Source organism: Nerophis lumbriciformis, linkage group LG02, assembly GCF_033978685.3.
Source record: "Nerophis lumbriciformis linkage group LG02, RoL_Nlum_v2.1, whole genome shotgun sequence".
Lineage (NCBI taxonomy): Eukaryota > Metazoa > Chordata > Actinopteri > Syngnathiformes > Syngnathidae > Nerophis > Nerophis lumbriciformis.
In genome coordinates this window covers 33,337,011-33,354,219 of record NC_084549.2, presented here as the reverse complement: position 1 = coordinate 33,354,219, position 17,209 = coordinate 33,337,011, and the positions used below count along the sequence as shown (strand labels likewise).

The window sequence follows — 17,209 nt, the reverse complement described above, 5'->3', positions numbered from 1 at the left end:
TTCTTGACACTAAATTTATGTAATGGATTACGTTTAATGTGATCAAAATGATCACGGTTACAGGTATTATCACAATATTGTTCAATGTGCTCAAAACGTACTTACACACACACACTCTAAAATGGTTTACCAAGTTTGATTTTTTTTTAAATAAAACATACTCTCCCATACTAAATATTGTATACGGGTGGTTATATGGTGTGTTGAAACAATTTCCGTGCAGAAAAATTCAGTTCACAAATCTCATGTCCATTGTCGGTAAATTAGGAAGTTTATACACTGAATTTTCTGCACTGAATTTTTAAACATTTCATTAATTTTAAAACCCTGTGTTTAAACAAACTGAATTTTAAACTCACACATTTTGCTCATGTATTTTTATTTAATTAAATTGTCAGCATAATTTGATGCGAAAAGATTCATCCATCCATCCATTGTTTACCGCTTGTCCCTCTCTGGGTCGCAGGGGTGCTGGAGCCTATTCCAGCTGCACTCGAGAGAAAAAAGGCGGGGTACACCCTGGACAAGTTGCCACCTCATCGCAGGGCCAACACAGATAGACAGACAACATTCACACTCACATTCACACACTAGGGCCAATTTAGTGTTGCCAATCAACCTATCCCCAGGTGCATGTCTTTGGAGGTGGGAGGAAGCCGGAGTACCCGGAGGGAACCCACACAGTCACGGGAGAACATGCAAACTCCACAGAGAAAGACCTCTAGCCTCAAACCAAGGACCTTCATATTGTGAGGCACACGCACTAACCCCTTTTCCACCGTGCTGCTGTAAAAAGATCCAGTTTACAAAGTTTAAACATAAAAAAGTCAGTTACATTAATTCCAGTCAAAAAAGGTTTTGGTGCTAAAGACACAAATGTGTGTTTTATTTTTTAAAATCAAACTTGGTTAAACAATTTTAGTGTGTGTGTGTGTGTGTGTGTGTGTGTGTGTGTGTGTGTGTGTGTGTGTGTGTGTGTGTGTAAGCACTTTTTGAGCACAAACACATTACAGTGAGCCAACAAAATGTGTTATTTTCATCATTTCTAACCAGCAAATATGTTTAAAAATAAGAACAGAACATCCTCTGCATTGCAAGCTACAGTACCTCTTCTGGAGGTTTGTGTAAATGTAGCTAAGATACAGGGTAAGCTATCCCTGGAGAATTGTAGCAAACTACACTACAAGCTACACGACAAAAGTAGCTTGCTACATCAAAGCTACATTTAACTGCATTTATAGCTATGGGCCCACATGTATAATATCTATGTGAATGTAAGAGTGAGAGTGAGAGTGTACGAATGGACCCAATAAGGGTCCATTACTATAACTATCTGTCATTTAGCTGGGGACACCCTACAACTACCTCTAGGGGTCCCCACATCCCACTGTATGTATTTATTTAGTTTGCCTTTTCTTTGGCCCATTCCTATAATGTTATTCATTTATATCTATATCTATCTTGACAAAATAACAAAAAAACAATGACTAAAAACTAAGGTTTTGGACATTGTTTTCTCTAAACAATGTCTAAATATGGCTAAGGACGTGCATTATTGTGGATTTCCTTCACGTGATCTTCTCACCAAAGGAAAAATCTAATTTGCGGGAGAGAATTCTTCTCCCATTTTCAACTATGGTTCTTTTTTTTTTTTTTTGAGTGGTCAGCTTGAAACGTCCCTCTGTCTTGGACTCTATCGTCGTCATGTGGTAAGAGTGCGTGACTGTTATGATTTTGCTTACTGGTTTCGATGACCCGCCTTATCTTGCCTCTGATTGGCTAGTCCGCAATGTTTCGCCCTAACCTTGGCCAATTGTGACTCATCATACGAACACTAACCAATCATCATAGATTTTCTCTGTATGTATGGATGTTCTCATTCATCAAGGTCATTGGATTTTCTCCATTTTTTTGGGCCTGGATTTGCAGTCTATTATCTTTGTAGCTTGTAGTTTTGTTGTAAGCTTACCTAGCTACATGTGTCTACAAGTGGCTAAGCTACAGGTAAAAGCTACTCGTTAAAAAAGTAGCCAAGCTACCGCCAAGCCAACCTGAAAATATAGTTAAGCTGCGTAGCTTAGCTACATGTAGCTTGTTACTGCCCACCACTGCCGTACCAAACACTCTTACTGTTTTTCAAGTGGTTGTAAAGAACGAACGTGACGACTAAGACACAAGCAGCTCACCTTGCAGGTACATTTCTTCTCCTTCAGTGAACATCTGATTGCACCTGCTGCATCTGGCACAGCTGGGATGGTAATGTTTATCTCCTGCCTGCAAAAACATCACACAAAAAAAGATCTGCAATAAGAGGAAAAAAGGAAAGATCAATGACATCTACAGTACTGAGACAGGGAATAACCCAACAATCTCACTGCATTCAGCTGTGCCTGCCTGCTCTGAACCCCAAAGCCTGTTCAACCTTGGAACATTTCATCAAAGTCAGTGAGGGGCCTGAAAGATACCGCAGTCAGATTGGCTTTGAGGAATACGTGAAAGAACAACAACACTTTTGACAGTTAATCTAAATGTATGAACTACATTGCATAGAGTTCTGTTCAAGCGGATATAGAAATGTTACATCATACATAATACTGTACATAGACTAAACTATTTGTCATGATCCGTTGCCCGGATCATGTTTTGTTTAGTTTTTGACTCCCTCAGTTCTGTTTTCAGCACCCCTGGGTTTGTGTTTTAGTTGTCATGGGTGCTGATTAGTTTCACCTGTCTCTGATTAGTGTTCGGGACGCTCATCTGCTCCTGGGCACTAATCAGAGAGCTACTAATTACTGTTTGTTGCCACAAACTGTCTGGCTGTCTTGTTTACGCAACAGTTACGTTTGATTTATTTCTTACTTCTTTGCTCACGATTCCTGTGCTAAGTTTTGCCTTAGCACGCGTCTCTTTTCTTTTGTATCTTGTCTTTTGGTATTTTGAATGACTCATGAGGAATATATATGTTTCTTACCTGCACCTTGCCTCCGGAGTTCCTGCTGCATTTTGGCAGGACGATCCGTGCGGTAAAATGCGACCGAAGCGTGACACTATTAAAGTATTGGTTACGATTGCTATCAGTGCTACATGATATTAAACTACAATAAAGCACGGCGTTGATCCCTATTTACAGCTTTAACTCCTGTGTCTTTCTACAGTATTTTGGAGTGTGACTAGGGGACATTTTTGTCCATCCAGAAGAACACTTATGTGGTCAGAGGTCACTGATGTTCACTGGAAGGCCCTGGCTCATAATCTCTGGTCCAAACCTGTGTTTCTCAATTTTTATTAAACTAAGGCACATATTAATTGCATGTTAAAAATGTGACAGTATACCACCCAACATGCCATGGCCTTTTCTGTTGTATGGATGAACACAGTTGGACAACAATTATGTACCTTCTGTCATCTAGTGGAAGAGCATTTCATTGTTCTGCGTGTTACACGTTACACTGACATATGCATGCAGCGAGAAAGAGTCCTATTCTCCCATGTGCTTAAGTGAAAAACTACGCAATTGCGTGGATTATGGACGTGCAGCATTCTCCCCCTCGACTTAGGTCTGTCATTTGTGCCTTCACCCAAGATGCTCACTCTGGGTACTCTTTTGTACTTACGCGCTTTTGAGGCTGGATAATGTCCATCGCTCCAGGAAGGTGAAACATTATATTGCACTTGAAGTTTCAATGCAGTGTATACCACACAAATAGAAATGATAAAAGAGACTTTCAGAAAGCTATCAGATCTACCGTATTTTCCGGACCATAGGGCGCACTGGATTATAAGGTGCACTGCCGATAAGCGGGTCGAGTCAAGTCTATTGTCATACAAAAGGCGCATCGGGCGAAGGGCGCATTAAAGGGGTCAAATTATTATTATTTTTTCTAAATTGACAACACTTCCTTGTGGTCTCCATAACATGTAATGGTGGTTCTTTGGTCAAAAATGTTGCATAGATTATGTTTTACAGATCATTTTCAGGTCGCTTCAGGATGCGCCGTTTTGTGGGCGGTCTTATTTACGTGGCTCACCTTCGGCAGCGTCTTTTCTCCGTCTTCTTTGTTGTAGCGGTGTAGCGCGCAAGGACGGGGGTAGAAGAAGTGTCAAAAGATGGAGCTAACTGTTTTAATGACATTCAGACTTTACTTAAATCAATAACGGAGCAGCATATCCTCATTCGTGGCTCACGAGTGCAATAATGTGAACCGTGAAAAAACGTCCGACCGGAACTCTAATAACTAAAGTTCCTTGGGTGAATAATGTAAACTCACTACACCGGTATGTTTTAGCGCTTTCATGGCAAGTTTACTGACAAATATTAGTAAGAACTTTACACTACTTTACATTATTAATGGCAACAGCGTAGGATGAATGTCCCATAACAAGTAGAGAAAAAGCTTATAGACTACGGTGTCGGCACGGACTACAAAGGCACGCAAATTTTCAGGATTTATGCAGATCCCAAATACAAATCAGCAGGTACCAGAAGGTAAGAAAAGTTGCTTTTGCACAATATTGCGAAACCAAACGCCAGATAATATGTCTTACCTTATACACACACCATAATAATACTCGTATGTTGAAGCACAGTACAATCCATCAAGCGATGCGGTTTCATAGCTTACCAAAGTTGTACTAAAACATTTTGATAGATTTTTTAGAAAGGATTTAAAGTGCGCCTTATAGTCCGAAAAATACGGTTTACTGATCACCTCATGTGACACACCTGGAAACATCCATTGAGATGGGGATAAAAGGACTCTAAATTAACTATACAAAATCTAAATGCATATCCTTGTTTCGTTAGTGGAACCACAGCGGATGGGCACCGCATGTTTGAACATCCTGGTACTAACGGACATGCATGCAACTATTTTCTTCTGACCGTAATCATTGAACTAAAGTATGTGACTATTTAATATTAATACAAAATACATATACGTAGTGTCTATCAATTGTCGCTGTCGCTCCCCCTTGTAAGCATGTGCACACAAAAACACAAACTAAGCCCATGGTGACGCATCACCACTTCACAAACACATGTGCTAAACAGAACACACAACACACTCAGGGCGGTCACACTAAACAAGTGAAGGAACGTTTCATCTATGGATTTACATTCAGCCAGGAAGAAGAAGCTGTTGCCTGTGCATAAACACTTCATCGCCATGACATCACATACACGTAAAAAATGCCTGGATTGATACGGCCTTTTCAAATTTAAAGTGTTATCTTTTTCATGGATTTCAATGGAATTCACATGTTTTAGTAAAACTCCGTGCTCCGCAATTTTTACAAAACCAAAAAAGGCATCATGGCAAAGTCTGCCTCATTAGTAATGAGCCCGCCTTCATTCCAGATTTACACACTTTTACCTGACTTACGCTGGGGCGAACCCAGGTCACCAGTTTGTGAGGTGAGTGTGCTGAATGGTAATCTCCCGGATTGCCAGCACTATTCTTGAAGTTGACTGGCCTCTGTTACACTCGCGCAGACGTGCATGCGCCCGTCACAAAGGAAATGTATTCATCAACAAAATTATTTTTTAAATGGGTGTCATTTTTGCATTCTTGCTGTTTTCTTGAGTATAATAATGATTTTATTTTTCCAAATTGTGTTTTCAAGGAATGTGTACTTTTGTCTCTAAAAATAAGACACTTCTGTTTTTCAAGGGCCATCCTGCATGACCCTGAACAAGATAAGCAACAAGAAATGGTTTCCACCTTTCCGCCCTGCTTCTGTTATCCACATTAATAGTCCCTATGATCCAACAACCACGCCGTATTGTTTGCCCTTTAGATAGGTGTTAAATTAAAGAACAAAAACATGTGCAGAAAGATAACAAATAAAGATTATTTCAAATAGAAATGAGGGGCCCTTGAATAGTTTCCTGACTATGAATCACATACAATTTCCTTCTCTGTCACAGGCTCTCAAAGTCATTCAACACATGTGTGACATTTTTGGAACAATGAGCTGGCAGCTCTCCACACACCGCCACCATTAAAATAAAAGAATATACTCTATAACCTGCTCAGTGGCCTTGTGGTTAGAGTGTCGCCCTGATACTGGAAGGTCGTGAGTTCAAAACCTGGCCGACTCATCCCAAAGACTATAAAAATGGGACCCATTGCCTCCCTGCTTGGGTTGGAATTGGGGGTTGAATCTCCAAAATGATTCCTGAGCGTGGCCACCGCTGATGCTCACTGCTCCCCTAACCTCCCAGGGGGTGAACAGGGGATGGGTCAAAGGCAGAGGATAATTTCACCACACCTAGTGTGTCTGTGACTATCGTTGGGACTTTAACTTTAACTATAAGATTGGCGTTCATCATGTCAGTAAAGTTAAAGAGATGCTCTGTTTTCCAAAGACTCTTCGAGCAAATGTTTTATTTTAACTTGCCACTGATTAAACCAGGGGTCTCCAGCCTGTGAGCATCTACATTCTGGCCCACAGGACGTCCCAAGTTAAAATATATATATTTATATGTATGTATATACCCATATCTGCTGTACAGATTTACTTTACAAAAGAGAGGTGGGATACTTCTCTCGCTGCCTTATTTGTATTTGACTTTATTAAATGATTGGCTATGTTTAGTGTTTGGCGCAGTGGACCAGAGCAGTAGGTTATAAAAAAGAAGACATGGAAATTGAGGGGACAAGACAACTAAATTTTTTTAATAAACTGTATATGTGTGTGCGTATATACATATACACACACACACACACACACACACACACACACACACACACACACACATATATATACTGCATATATATTCCGTTTTTTCACCTTTTTTTGTACATAACTCCGCATGTGTTCATTTATAGTTTTGATGCCTTCAGTGACAATCTACAATGTAAATAGCAGAGGTGGGACCAAGTCATTGCTTTGCAAGTCACAAGTAAGTCTCAAGTCTTTACCCTCAAGTCTCGAGTCAAGTCCCGAGTCAAGACAGGGCAAGTCCGAGTCAAGTCCAAAGTCAAGACTGGAAAGTCTCAAGTCAAGTCCCAAGTCCTGCATTTTGAGTTTCGAGTCCTTTCAAGTCATTTAACCACAGACTAATATATTTACACAGATTGTGTATGCTTTTAAAACGCTGTATTTATTTATTAAAACAAGTGCATTTGAAATTGCAGGGAAAAAGATAGTGCTGACATTGCACTTCGAAATAGCACTATTAACCAGTCATTTTAAACATGTAACTCATTCCTTTACAGAATAAACACATTTGAAAAAAAACAAGTGCAACTGTACTTATTTGCACAAAAGTGTTAACATTGTATTTCCATGGCATATTGCATTGTAACTAGTTCCACAGCAGTTTCTATCCTGTTCTTACCTTATCTCATTGATCTCATCTCATACTGTATGTGTGTTTATGTGTGCGTACACATGAAAAACATAACAAATATATGAACATAACAATGAACAGAGTTGTACTTTTTAGATGTCAGGACCCTATGCAATATGTACACATACTCTTAATATAGTATACATTTTAACTGACCTTTATTTGACTAGGTTTGTCTTTTTGTAGGTGGCTAAAATACGCGGTGCTGCTGACTGCCGTCTAACGTTACGTTACTGTGTGTGAAACATTGACTAACGTCACGTTATGTGTAGGTACCTCATGAAACCCTGCTTAAAAAAAAATCACTTGACAAAAAGTATGAATAAGGTAGCAAACTGCAGTGGACGCAACAGATTGCCGTGTTTGCAATGACGTTATAACCATAGACATCTTATAAGTAGACGCAGCATTGGTTGCTGTGACGTGAGCAATTTGGCCGCCATCTTGAAGTGCTGATGAGGAGCCGGCGAGCAGCCGAAACTGACAGTTGACAGGTAGAAAACAAAGATGGTGTTCAGCGTTTTCCTGCTCAAATGAGCGGACTGTTGAAAATAGGAATCGGGGGATTACTTTTCACAAGTGAGATTTAACATTAACGTGCTATTGGTTGTATTTTATGAAAATAATATTACCACAGAGTTGAGAAGGATCAAAGATCTTCAATATTTGTATGTGAAAATCACAAAGAAATCTTCTGGGGGAGGATGACGCCCCTACAGGGGTTTGGTTTACAAACTTTCAGCCCCACCTACAACAAAATTCACCAGCCGCCACTGATTATGATGCATTCTCATTTTAGGCAAAGTATAAGACAATACTTTCTTAACAGTATAATTGTAACCAGGAATCAGTCTTCAAGTAACAATATTCAAATACTAACATTGTTGGGTTAAACAGAATTTGGTTTTATTCTGAATCCAGTGAAACAGATTGGTGGTTTTAGCTGATATGAAGACTTTCAGGTGTTTATATATGTTTAAGTATTTGGCAGACGCTTTTATCCAAAGCGACTTACATAAAATAATACATATAAAACAATCACTGCAAACATTATCATTTAAGGGAAGAATGTAATAGAAAATATCAATACAAAGTGTCAAGACAGAATAAACTCTCTGCTGCTGAAGCAACAGAGATACAGTCTATAGGTCCCTAAGATATATAGATATCTAATGTATTCATACATTGTTTATGTAGGATACACGCATATGTATATATAACCTAATCATATTGTTTCTTCAACTTAAAAATAGATTACCGTTTTTTTCCCCCTTCTCTGGGATTATATTCCCAGTTTTGATCTCGGACGTCTGGTCACTTATAGCGTATAAGAACATTATATTACTGTTAAGCAAACTATGAATAATAAAACACGCCAAAACATGTGTCTGTTACACACGTATGACAAAAAAGCGCGTGAAAATCAGTGGTATTCAGTGAGGTAAAATGAATTAAATGCGCTGACAGTTCATAGCTCCTGCCAAATGAATTGCAGAGTGGAGCGGATCACCACTCCAAGATGGCGGCCACGCGCCTCGTCTGCGCCAGTAGGCAGTAGCGCTCTATGCTGCGTCTACTTATAAGATGTCTATGGTTATAACGTTAGCAGTGAGTTTGCAGCCTCACTGATTTAACTACACAGCAAATAAAAGTCACGTTACTTAGCCAATAAACGTTATCTTACATTCAAAACTTACCCTTCTTTGTGCAACTTCAAATGTCGAACGAAGTTGGAAGTTGTTGCGTCTCCGTCTGTAATATTCCAACTGCGTGATTTGCATACGGCAATTCGTTTTTTGTTGACCAAGTCGTAGTTTTTATACCCGAACGAAACCAACTTTAACATAATTGTTTATCACTGGCACGTTGTTGGACAACTCTTCCTCATTGGTTGTCCTGCAATTTGATTGGATGAATGCTGTGTGATGAAAACAACGTAGATCTAATTTGATTGGCTGTTGTACTGACAGCACACCAGCTGACAGGAACAACACGCTGATAGACAGACGAAGAAAATGAAAAATACGGAGCGCTCCCAAATAACTTTTTAAGCTTTGGATTTTGGGGAAAGTGGCAAGTCATGTCAAGTCAAAAGGCTCAAGTCCAAGTGAAGTCACAAGTCATTGATGTTAAAGTCTAAGTCGAGTTGCAAGTCTCTTCACATTTTGTCAAGTCGACTCTAAAGTCATCAAATTCATGACTCGAGTCTGACTCGAGTCCAAGTCATGTGACTCGAGTCCACACCTCTGGTAAATAGTCATGAAAATAAAGAAAACGCATTGAATGAGAAGGTGTGTCCAAACGTTTGGCCTGTACTGTGTGTGTATATATATATATATATATATATATATATATATATATATATATATATATATATATATATACACCGATTCAAACCATTCCACCTTCAACATATTCCACTCATCCTCAAACTATCATTTTTCCAAGTTCAAAGAAATTCCAGGAAGTCCCAGAATTCTTGTTTTTCAAACCTTTTTTTGACCCTTTTTTCTGGCGACTACTCCGTCCACATTTTTCAACCCACTTCAACCGTTCCTCTTAATCAGGACAAATTTTCGAGATGGAAAAATTTGCGGTTTTCCCGAAATTACAGGAATTCCTTAATACCATTTCTCAATTAAAAATGTTTCTACTTCAACATTTCTCAACCGATTTGAAAAATTCCAACACCAACCATTTCAACTTATTCAGACCATTCAAGTTTTTTACCATTTTAAAAATCTTTCTGATTTTTAAAGAAATGTTTAGGAAATTCCCATTGAAATCAATGGGACATTCTTCCAAGTTCCACAACTCCTACATTTTTCATCTGATTCAAACGGTTCTGTCACGGCGCGGACTTGTACCCGCATTCCTCATGCAACTGTTTGTCAGAGTTCCTCCTCTGGCTGCTCGTCTGGGCGCGGCACACCCAAGCAGCAACAAGGCTGCAGACAATTAAGCATCAGCACACCTGGACTTGACGAGAGGGAGCGGCATAAAAGCCAGCGGACCCAGGAGATCTTCGCTAGAATGTAGCCAATCTCCCCTGATGTCTTCCCTGTTACCCGTGTTCGTGTCTTGCCTCACGACTCCCTCCCAGATCTTTGCTTGCCTCCCTCGATCCTCGACCACTGCCTGGACATTGACATCGCTGCCTCTCTCCTGCCCTCGACTGCTTGCCTCCCCGCTGACTGCTTCTTCGCCTTCCCCCTTGGATTTGGTGAATGATTCACTCAACACGCACCGACAACACCCACTGGTAAATATCACATTGTTAATTCCACACATCGTCCGCATTCATTCACTAGTGGAAACATACACACCCCACACATTTATTAAAGGTTTAAATAAACCTTCTAAACCGCAGTTCTGCCTTGGTGTCGCCTCTTTCCCTTTGACATTACACAACAGGTTCCAACTTCAAAATATTAGCCTGTTTTGGCAATTGTGTGCTCTACTTCAACAATTCTAAAACAAATTCCAGGATTTCAGTTCAACTTCAGCATTGGAGCATTCACACACAATTCCTTCAGGAATTGCCTCATCTAGTTTCCTTGTGTTGTTTTCTATTAAGGCAGTAGCTTTACTTATTTAAGAGTTATGATGAATACAGTGCTCATTGATTTACTCTATATTGCTGCCATGTTCTTGACATTTGGTTTATGTGAAATGTGTCTGTTATTTGACAAAGAAATACTTTGTTTTTGTTTATCATTGGAAAAAAAGACTTATTTTTTTATATAGATTAAATAATTGCCAAAAACAGACTGTTTTGTCAATTGTAATAGAAAAAAAAACTTAAAAAGGGGAATGTTGTGTATTGGGCTAAGGTGCTACCCTTACTGGGAGGTGGGGTGGATGATGTGAGAGCGGTGCAGATGTATCATTATTGTTATGCTGCCTGCCTGAGTGACACACTCAATTATTGGTCATCCATCCATTTTCTACCGTTTGTCCCTTTCGGGGTCGCGGGGGGTGCTGCAGCCTATCTCAGCTGCATTCGGGCGGTAGGCGGGATACACCCTGGACAAGTCGCCACCTCATCGCAGGGCCACTAAATGATTGACTCATTGATATTCTGAAGCTGGTTGTCCTGTCGAGTTCTTTTAGAACATTACACATACATTACAGTTTCATTGCAGACGCACAAGTTCGTTATTATTTTATGTAATATTTAAAGCATTTGTGGCAAAGTGAGTTCATAGTTAGTGCTTGCAGTTGAAAATCTACTCAAAATAATCTTTTAGCTGAACACTTTCATGTCAAGAGAGAGTTTGGCTCCGTGTTAGAGAGATTACAGCGCAGATTAACAAACTACATTTATGGCAAACTGAATTTAAGTAGCAGCACATTATGTTAATCCACATTTTCAAAGAAAAAGAGCAAGCCAGCACTTTGGGTTAGCTGGATTTCCCAAATGTCTCTGTCGTTATAGTTGGTGCATCTTTGTCTCTTACCTCCAGCACTTTTCCTGTGATGAACTGATGGCACGCCTCACACTGTACTCCAAAATGGATCTGGTAGTCCTTCTCACAGTACGGAGCACCATCCCTAAGCACAGAAAGTCAATTCTGAACAACTTATAGTTAAAAATTATGTCATATATAATTTTAAACGGAAGGCGGGCTCATTCCTAATAAACTTTTAGCAGAAAAACATTTTCAACTCCTGCCTCATCGATAACACATTTCTACATTGGTGAGACTTTGACGCGAGACAGCAGGACATAGCAACCGACATTCAGCGTGGCGCTTCTGGAACCTGGGAATGCTATAAACTATCAGCGATCAACAAAGGGCAAATTAACGCTCTTGATTCAAAATGCACCTCACCTACAACATCAATAATACAGCTTTGGCGTGAATGATGTGGAATTACAAGGCAGGACACGCAATGCTAACAAGACGGAATGCTAACAAGTATTAACAAAGCTAATGATCGTAACTGCGACTGTTGACGGAGTTTTAGCAGCATAGCATGCGCCCGTGGTTTCAGAACATGGAAGCTTAGTTCAAACTTAGAGGAATTACCCAGAATGTGACAAAGTATTGCCCTGTTGTCGTATTTTTTGTTGTGTGTTAGTGGCCTGGGCGTCGGCCATAGCAATGATGCTAGGAGGATCCTCCGGGCTACCAGTGAGTCCTGTAATCTGCAGTAGGACGCACCCAAGAATCCTATATCAGGTGAAGTGAGTGTTAAAGTAACAATAGGGGGTTATTTCACGTGTAGAGGTCTCAAATAATGTTTATTGTATGTCAAAATGACGCATCAATGGCAGCAGTGTGTTCAACTCCACCCTTCAAGTACAGCACTACTGCACTTGGTACCCCTATATGATGTATAAATTAGTGATGTGCGGATTGATACTAAAATATCAATACCGCCGATACCAGATCTCAAATTGATTCTCAAATCAAAATATCGTATTTAATAATAGGTGCGTAGATGGCACAGGTGGGCCTTGTTAGCTTATCACCTGTCGCCTTTATTAGGAGCAGCACCTCCAGCTACAACTACTCGTTTCATCACGGCTGCTCCTAAGAAAGGCGACAGGTGATTAGCTAACAAGGCCCATCTGTGCCATCTTCGCACCTGTCGCTGTCTTCGAGGCCGGTTCTGACACACCCCGTTCCGTGGCAGGCCCGCAGTCCACGCCCCCCTCCACATAGGCTATTTAGGAAAGGCTACATACAGAGTTGTATATAAATAAGAAAACGCATTCAGTGCAGAATAACACCATTTTTTTTCACCCTATGGTTTTATATCGTTTGAAGGTGATTCCCCAAGAGGAGCAACACTTAAAATAATATACATTTAAATTTTACCAGACACATTAGCAATGTTCCCTCTAATTTTTCATGTGTGTGAGCAAACGCACAAACTCCCTGAGCATTCAGTGGAGCACATGTGAGCAACATCAGACGTGCACACTGTGGCCACACCAGCGTCACACCTGTCCCAAACCTGACTAAATAACAATTTAAATGTTTTATTAAAATAATTTTCTGATATAAGTGATTTTTCCCTCTTACAATGACAATAACAAAAATAAATGTTTTTCATGATCTATGTGCTAGTACTATATGTCTGGCTGCGGGTCCTGCCTTTAAAAGAAATGTTACCCCTTTCAGAGATTACATTTAGTTCCTGTAACTTTCTGTCTGTAAAATACATCTTTTTATTAGCATTTATGAAATCTAGTGACAATATTTCATGAATAATATCCTTAGATTAACATTCTTAATAAATGGCAGTAAAATAAGCACACATCTGATTGAGGAGTCAGAGTGTTACAACCTGGCATTTACACATTGGCGTTGGGGTTGTCCGACTTTTTGTGTGGCCATAAACGCAACACTGGCTAAGTGCTATGAGTGCGTGTGTTGGCGCAGGTGAGATAGAGCGAGCGGCTTCTGTTGATATGACGAATGACAAAGTTGGTTTAAGCCTGGTTTGTATGGCAGAAAATTACCAGTTTTTATAGATAAAAGTTTTTTTTACTCATGTTTTTGGTGTGGTTACAAACAGTTTTGCCCAATAAAGTGATTGATGGAATTCCTGTCCGTAAAGTGTCTCGATAGACGATAATTGAACTGTGTTGACAAAGATTGTTTTATTCATTGGGGCCACTCTTGTTGTCACTTGTCACTCATAGAGTTGAATTGCAAAATCATACAGAATAAATTGTAATGTGTTTATTTTGTTTAAAGTTCAGATGGGATTTTTGATTTTTTGCGCGGCATTAATTTGCTGTGCGCAGAGGACGCGTGAACAGTGCGCAATTGCACAGGCGCGCACCTTAGAGGGAACGTTGCACATTAGGTATATTTGCACAAGGTATCGGTATCAAATGAATTTTACTCGTTATCGGATCGGAAAGAAAATCAGTAGTATCGCACAGCATTAGTATAAATAAGGCCTTTTAGTGGATAAAAGGGTATAAATTAGGCTTAAGTGACTTACTTGCTTATGTACTCCCCGGTTAGCACTTTGCAGCAGGCCTTACACTTGAAGCAGCCCAGATGCCATTGTTTGTCCAACGCTAGGAGGGCTTGTCCGTTCTTTATGTCTCGGCCACACCCTGCACAGTCTAAAGTAGAAAAAGATGTATTACAACAAAGCCTACCATGAATTGATTTACGTGGACCCCGACTTAAACAAGTTGAAAAACGTATTCGGGTGTTACCATTTAGTGGTCAATTGTACGGAATATGTACTGTACTGTGCAATCTACTAATAAAAGTTTCAATCAATCAATCAAACCGTTGTCAACTTTCTATAAATCAAATGTTTCCAGAAAAAAACACTGTTGACTCCCTTTAATTATTTAATAACCTGAATTTAGGAATAATGATGCACACAAAGTGAAGCCAAAGACATGAGATGGTAATGGTGTTTAGCTTCTGACAGCTGCCTCTTTCAATCATTTACATCCCTTTAGCCTTGACTTAAAAGCTCTTTCCCAATCTAAGAACGAGCGGTTGGTTTCCTCAACGAACAACACTCCTGTCATCTCTCTTTTAATGAACCGAGGATGAAAGCAGAACCGTCTTTCTGCAACCACAGGGGACATACTGTAAGTACGTAAGGCATAACGGGGTGGTGGTGATGACGTGAGGAGAATAAGCATGTCTTATTCATAGGTGACCTTGTCTGAAAGCCATTCAGCTGCCAGCAGAGAGGCCGCTGGGGGTGAGAGCAATGGTGAGAAGAAAGATTTAGAGGGTGAGGGATCAGGGGTTGCAAATTCCCTTTTCTGAGGAAGAAAATGCATGGTATCCTTAATTTAGTAAGGCAGGAACTGTTGTTTTAGAGGGCTTTAAAGGCAACATACAGTAGGTAACTCCCATCATCGAGAATGTTAGACCCATCTTGCAAGCATTTGTCTCTCTTAGGGATTGTGAATGATAGGCAAAATTCCCCCAAAAATGCAGTTCAGCAAAAATTTAAGGTGCAAGCATCCCCGCCATTAGTTTGCTTAGCAAGTGCCACAGAGACCCCGCAAGATCTGCCCAAAACATCTGGTCTTACTCACTATAACTAGAGATGGACATATCTTTGCATTCTAAGCATGGGAGGGAAGAAAGCGAGTGTGAAGGACAGTGCTGTGAAGAAGTGGATGATGTTCCCTGAAATCCTGTAAAGAGAGTAATCATCAAAAACATTACAGAGCATGTCGCCAACTTGGCAAAGCATTTCAAGCGCATCACTGCTAGTCTGCACTCTACTGAATTAGCCAATAATGTAAAAATAATATCTAAAACGGAGGACATTTATCCATGAAAATATGGAAAAGCTGTTTGACGGAGAATCAGCTGGAAGTAGATACCATAGAAGTCCACTCTTCAAGGTAAATAATGTACATTGTTATATTACTTCATAAAACTACTGTGGTTGTTAGTAGTACTAGTGCATTCTATTGAATTGTTTTAATACAATATGTGTTATCTAAAACTTTCTTTTTAAAAGGCATGTTACATGTTAAAATCATGTTTTTTTGGGCAGGGGGGGTCAAGCACCAATTAAATTGATTTCAATTAACTTCAATGGGATATGTTGATTTGAGATACGAGTGTTTTGAGTTCAAACCTATTAAGCTTGTAAATTGAGGTACCGGTACTACTGTATTTGTAGAAATGGCATGTGGTCATATTTCATGTGTTTGCCAATTCTATGCTAAAACTCACTTCTGTTACTTTCAGTCCTGATACTCAAATTAATCATTCAAAGCTTGGGAAGCTTGTCAAGAATAAAAAGAAGAAGTGGGCCAAAATAAACTTTGAGTTGTTTTGTATACTGTTTTATCAAGTTTAAATTTGACTAATTAGTTTTATCAAGCAAATGGCACTGATTGTGTGGAACGGTCCATAATGTAGTGAGCCCAATACAAGAATAAAATCTGGTGGAAAGATATGTTACTGTTATCCAACATTATGATTAATACTACACACACTCAGTTTGCTCCATGCCGTTTTTAGGAATGTGTCACAAAACATTAAATTTTGCAGGTGTATCTAAAGAACTGAAACTAAAATTCACTTGTCAAGCTATAAGTGGGTGATTGATATCTGTTACTGTCAACAGAATTACCATCAGAGGGTGAGTGTGTAGTGGTTCTTCTAAAGTGCATTAACCGAATGCACTCTGCATACTTTAACAAACTTCACCATACCAAATATAACACCCTATAAATCCTTGCTGATTTCTTATAGCAAAGAAAAAACACAACACTGGATAAATGCATTAATGTTAGACAAGATCTACTTACTACTGGAGCCCACAATGTCTTTTGGTCCAGGAGACATTGGCTCAAGACAGTACTGACACAAACAATCCTTCCCATTAAAGGTCACTCTGTCTCCCGCTGGGAACGGCCGTCTAGGAAGAGGATAGAATCAGTGATGGTTGAATATTAAAAGTGAACTGAAACCCTGAGATAAAAGGTTGTTGGGTGTAGCTTTGGGGTTCTATCCATTTATCGCAGTGATTTTCAAACTGTGATACGTAGGCTCCATCAAGTGGCACGCCAACGAATCTCTTAATTAAATATTCAAACACAGTGTAACTGTTCAAAATGTGGGTAATGTTACAATGGCCAAAAATATTAAATATACTTGTTAAATAAAACCTCTACCTTGTTGTTAATGAATAATTAAGCCTATTACACTACTATATTTTAACGTTGTCCATTATGGTGGTGCTTGAAGAGCCAAGTGTTTTCTGAGGTGGTACTTGGTGGAAAAAAATTGCGAACCACTGATCTATCTGATATATAATGGTGCATACTGTATAAACACAAGCAACAAAAGAGAAAATGTCTTGGTCAAACCTGACAAAGAATGTAGAGTGGTA

At 39.6% G+C, this 17,209-nt stretch overlaps 1 protein-coding gene across 14 annotated transcripts in view; it reads right to left on the bottom strand.

The window, feature by feature from the left end:
* The window catches only part of ablim1a (actin binding LIM protein 1a), a 120,802-nt gene that overhangs the window by 29,732 nt on the left and 73,861 nt on the right, over positions 1 to 17,209 (bottom strand). For all 14 annotated transcript variants that reach the window (XR_009815316.2, XR_012051162.1, XR_009815309.1 and 11 more), the window contains 4 exons: positions 16,626 to 16,735; positions 14,321 to 14,447; positions 11,815 to 11,908; positions 2,187 to 2,274 (listed from right to left, as the gene is read on the bottom strand). Coding sequence is in view for 3 of the 14 variants with exons in the window: in XM_072916056.1 (XP_072772157.1) it covers positions 2,187 to 2,274; positions 11,815 to 11,908; positions 14,321 to 14,447; positions 16,626 to 16,735 (419 nt within the window). In the remaining 11 variants the exon portion in view is untranslated. The remainder of the gene's footprint in view (positions 1 to 2,186; positions 2,275 to 11,814; positions 11,909 to 14,320; positions 14,448 to 16,625; positions 16,736 to 17,209) is intronic.